The sequence below is a fragment of the Apteryx rowi genome, unplaced genomic scaffold (genome assembly GCF_003343035.1).
Source record: "Apteryx rowi isolate R43461 unplaced genomic scaffold, aptRow1 scaffold_563, whole genome shotgun sequence".
NCBI lineage: Eukaryota > Metazoa > Chordata > Aves > Apterygiformes > Apterygidae > Apteryx > Apteryx rowi.
The window spans coordinates 200,327-205,695 of NW_020450831.1; the positions used below are offsets into that span (position 1 = coordinate 200,327).

Here is a 5,369-nt window from a genome sequence, read left to right on the forward strand (position 1 = left end):
GTTTTGTATGTTTTGTATGTTTTGTATGTTTTCATTTGGATAATGTGCTGCAGCAATGACCAGAGTGACTTCTCTGATCCCAGATCAGGATTATTTTTTTGCAAACTGTCTCTCTTTCTTCAGAAGCATAAGTCTCTTTTTCACCTTGCCTGTTTTCCTGCCTCTTCCTTGGTAACTCACTGTGGTAATATTTCATTCTGTCTCCTTGTACATCCTTTGCAGTGTAATGTCTGAGATCAGTATTATCTCTGTGTGTTTTTTCTGCTGCTTAACTTTCTTTACAGTATGGACATTTACTGCTTTGTCAATCTCTTTATGGCTTCTATCTTCTGAATACCTTAGGGGAACCGCCTGGAACTTCGTTAGCTTTTTCCCCATATAAATTGGGTTCTTCATTCAGTGTCTGCTCTGTGCCTTTTTCATCAGCATTGTTCTTTATGTATCCTCGTGCTTCCAGGTACAGTCGTCTTCAGACCACTGAATTATTGTGCTTCTTGTTTGCCTTCTCTGCAGAGAACTCTGCCGCTTTGTCAATGGTAAAACTAAACAGTAGGAACCCTGTGTGCACAGTCCCCTTCTCTTTCCTAGCACCTTCCTCCTTTTTTTTACCTTCGTATTCCCTGGTGAAGTTTCTCCCTTTATTTTTCTGCTTCATACTCTGTAGTTTCTCCTTTGATTTCATGTATTGCAGCCTTAGGTTTTCTCTTGTTTTCTTTCTCAAGGACCATCTGTGCTATTTTCTGATTCTAACAGGGAGGGAGAAAAGGGAAAGAAAGAAATTAATGAGAGAGATCTGCAGCACAACAGATTGTATGATCTTTAATTGGTGCGACCCTTTTCCCCATCCAAAATTCTTGAATCCTTAAATTAGACGTAACGCAGGAAAGAACACAGCAGTTGTGTATCATCAGAAGGCAACAATATCTTTGAAGGGAAAAAAAATTGTACTTCATTGTGCTTGTAGTTTAGATTGCCTCAAAAGGAGGATGCTTCGGGAGTGCTACCTGGTCAGCACAAGATTTAGACCTGCTTTGTGGTCAGCGTTTTTGACACCGGATGTCTCCTATGCTAATTTTTCATATACGAGGTGGCCACTGGACTGTTACTGTAGTCAAGCTTAATTTTGCTGGAGGGTTTGTTTTGCTTTAGGTGCAACAGCCTCAGTATTTTAGACTGATACTCCCTTGCACCCTAACACAAGCATCCGTATGAGAGACTTCCAAAGAAGTACGGATGAAAACTTACACTCTGGTTCTGCTGTTCAGATCTTTTGCACGGCGCTGCAATGTGCTGTGCTGTCAAAGGCAAAGGCCCTAAAACAGGATTTTTTTTTTCCGCATTGTTTGAGACAGGGCATGCAGGAGAGAGCGGTGCTGATTCATTTGCAGCAGGGAAGGGGGTTGCTTTCCTGTGGAGGTCTGCTTAGAAGAGTCTGCTGGGTTTTGTCTTTGCACACAGGGGAAAATACCATGCAAGCTACTCAGACATATTTCCATCACCATCTTAATGTAGCTTTTTAGTGACATTTTGAGGTGTCTATGAAAGAGCATACCCGAAATAATTTTGAGTAGGGCCTTGCAGACATTGGTTTCTTGCCTCAAGTCCGGTTTCAGAAGCTGTACCTTTAAATACATATGTTACTTCATGTTCGTTGTGTAGTTGTTATGTATGCTCTTAGGCGCAAATAGAAAAAAGCCAAACCTTTCTCTTTGGAGTTGTCTTCCTGTAGGCACTAGGAGATGATTATTTTGATTCATGCAGCACAAGCACAAAAGAAAACTATGTATTCTCTTCCTTTTTATTGAAAAAAGCAATGAAAGCCAGAGTGGCGTGGGTGGTGGTGGGGAGTGTTCTTTATGCATTTGTTTGTGTCAGCCTAAAAATAACTTCAAATAAATTATTTCCAGAGAAGTTGATAGGTGGAGTATGGTTTAAAAAATAAATGCCCTGCTGATTAAAGGAATAGTATCAATTAAGGAAAAAAGTTTATTCTACTTAAAAAAAAAAAACAAATACAACCCACAAACAAACAGACTTCCACATCCCAAAGGCTCCTTTTTGGTTTAGAAAGCCCTTTTGTTTTAAATGTTCCAAAATTAACCATGCAGTGGAGATACTATCCAGATACTTCCGAGATTGTCTATTATATTTTTAACTTATTGGTGATGTTAACTTCACTGCTTTATCATACTTAGCAAAGAACAGTTCCCATATAACCAGCTAAATTACAGCTTGTCAGATGGCATGGAGCTGGAAGCCAGCAAGAGGTCTGATTAATTTTCTTGAGTAATCAAGCAGCTCGGTGAAAGCCTGAATCAGCCAGTTTTCTTTGGGAGAGAGGAAAACTTCCGCATCAGCAGCGGTCCCTCCCTCTCTCCTGCTGAGCTGCCGGCAGGGCTGATGCTTCCAGCAGGCCGGCTCTGCCGATGTCCTCATGCAACAGTAATGCAAAAGCTTTAATGGAGAGAGCGCGCTGGAAAACCAAGGCAGGCCAAACACCAAAATGCCAGGCCAGAAGTCGGCACAGTTGCCTTGTAGCTGCCTTTCTTGTTTTCTCTGACCCCCTTTCCCTTGTGTCCCCAGGTGAGCTCCATTCAGAACCAAATGCAGTCCAAGGGGGGCTACGGAGGCGGCATGTCTGCAAACGTTCAGATGCAGCTTGTAGATACAAAGGCAGGATAACCTTGGGGAAACCTTTCCAGTAAGTATCACGCCCTTGCTTTTTAGGCACCGGTAGTGCAGTAAGGAAGAACATCCTGCCGTGGGTTGGAATAAGCTCCCTATGAATAGCTGCGTCCTTACGGTGCACAATTTGAAAATGCATTTCCAGGTAGAAGGTTTGGTATCAAAGCGTTCGAAACTCCACTTAACGTGCATTTTCTGTGTTACAGGTTTATGTGAGTTCCTGTATCTTCTTTCCTGTGTCCCCTCTTTTGCCTTGGTGACTGCTTTCTGTGTTCATGACAAGAGAGAAGTGATGGCTCGTTGTTCACCCCTTGTGATTACTCCAGTGAAAAGTTGCTCTTCTGCTCTGATGATGCCATTTCTCAGATTGGTCTTGCCGTGCCTTTCAGTGGCATGCACACATTGGCCTCTACTAGCACTATGGACTTAGAGCTGTTTAGGATTGTTTTTAGCTTTTTCTTTTCCTTTTTTTTTTTTCTTTTTTTACTTTCTGAATTAAGGCAAATTAAAGCATCAACCACAGCTTCCCTCATCCCTCTCACAAATACACACATACACACACAGCATTCGGTTGCTCTTTATTCTTTAAATCTTTTCCTCTACTCAAGTAATTTAGAATTGAGTGAGTTCCCATGAATATTTTTAATCTCTCATTGTTCACATCCATTTTGGAAAGGTCTGGGACCTGCAAGCACAAATGATTGTTTCCTACAAAATCAGCAGAGTAGATGACCGCATGCTTTGTGAAGTTGCTTTGTATGGTGGCCCGTTCGGTGCCAGAAAAAAAAATTGCTTACTGCGGACTGATGATACTGTTGCTGGTGAAAAATTTAGCTATGGCACCAAGTCATGCCTGTCTGAAAGAGGACTTGTAACTTAGCTGCTTCAGAGTTATGTCTTTATTTTAGTTTTTATCCAACTGGTCTTGAAATAATAGAGAGAGCTTGCATTCATAAGGCATTTGTTGTAAATGTTCAGTATATTTATTTTGAAAGAGCTGACCTCGAGACTGTAAACCAGTGTAGTACCTTATCTAAGTGTTGTGGAAGCGCTTTAGTCTATTTAAAAAAAGAAAAGCATCATGTTTGGCTGCTTCTTTTTCCGTTTACAGTTTTTCTTAATTTTAGGCTGTACGGTCATTCCCAGTAGCAGCATGTCAAACTGCCTGCAATATTAGCTGAAGTTTAGTAGACCTCTCTAGTTGGCGGTTTCTGTGTACTAAATATTTCGGGGCCATGGAAGTTGCTAAGAGCAACATACTGATCTGGCAGAACAGATGCCAGTGAAAACAACATACAGGGTGACTTTTTACTAAGTCAATAAAAAGCCTTTTTCTCAGGTTCCAAAGCATGTTTCTCTTTCACACGTTGTGAAAATTGTATTTTAATATTGCACTGCTTTCAGATTATTTCTGTAAATGGTCCTTCCCCCCCCCCCCCAACCCCGTTGGTGGTTTGAAACAAGTCAGTGGTTTGAATCCCGATTTGAGTTTTAATGCAGGGGAAAAAAAATCATCCTAACAGATAAGGCACAACTGAGCTTAATCAGATTCATTTTTATACATATACACTTGTGTTTATAAATATAGATTGCTGTCATAAATGATTCTTTCTCCTCCTCTCATCCTTTCCACGATTTCACATTGCAACAGCTATCAGGTTGATTTTAAACATGTACAAAGCTACCTACTCTCGTCTCCCAGTTCGCAACCTGTAGGCAAAACACAAGGGCCATGGCGGTAGTTGGCCTTCCCTAAGTTATATCCCAGTGGCAGGTGTCAGTTATCGGGTTGAATAGTTCCAGTTAGGTTGGGTAGTCTTCACCGATAAAGGTACTGATCCGTGACGACACAAGATCAGGATGTTCAGTTGTCTGGGGGGTGTGTAAACACATGGCAACACGGTGATTTCTTTTTATTTTTTTAAGGGGTCAGCATTTCCAATGCCACTTTATCAATGAGTCTTAAATATACTATGATTACAAAATGATTTTAACTCTGTCATCAGTAACTGTGGCTGAAATTTGCTTGCTGAAACTATCTTGCCTTTGTCAAAATGTCTTCAGCTCAATAGCCAGAAAAAAAAAATTGACATATTTTTATAACAGACATACTTTTTTTGTACGTTGTGTTCATTCTTGAATAAAGTCAGTTCAGTGTTGGCTTGTAGATATTAAAAGGAAAGTATTGACTTTGATTCAATAAATGTTTTCTTTCAGTTGGTGGCTTACCTTTTTTCTTTTTCAAAATTACGTTTGCACTGGAAAAACACTTGCATCTTACAGACAAACTGGTGGGGAAAATTCTCAGAAGAGTAACCTGTTAGCGTGAGAAGAAAAAGTAATTTGCAGGCTTGAGTGGTGTTTTATGCCAGTTGACCCTTTGGTTGCCAAGTGGCTTAAACCTTAATTTTATAAACAGTTTTGTTTTGTTGATTTAGTGTGTTTACCAGGGACCTCTGCAAGGATCTCGGAGAGAAGGTTTCTTAATATGAAACAAATCCAAAACCTCTCATGCAGGTTTTCTCCCTTTTGGGTTTTCTTCTTGCTCTTGATGATAATGCAGATTATTTTACTGTGGTGATCTGTAGAAGACCAGTTAAATACAGTATCACGGTAGTATGTGCATCTCCATTAAATCTACCTGCAAGGCACAGTGTCATCTACTCTGCATTTTGCTTAATTCA

General features: G+C 40.4%; 1 protein-coding gene across 1 annotated transcript in view; it reads left to right on the forward strand.

Moving 5' to 3' along the window:
- Positions 1-4,901, forward strand: part of CDC42SE2 (CDC42 small effector 2) — a 44,940-nt gene extending 40,039 nt beyond the window's left edge. Inside the window, exons 4-5 of the mRNA XM_026081958.1 lie at positions 2,584-2,701; positions 2,892-4,901. Of these exons, the coding sequence (XP_025937743.1) occupies positions 2,584-2,682 (99 nt within the window). The 3' untranslated portion in view covers positions 2,683-2,701; positions 2,892-4,901. The remainder of the gene's footprint in view (positions 1-2,583; positions 2,702-2,891) is intronic.
- Positions 4,902-5,369: the final 468 nt, after the last annotated feature.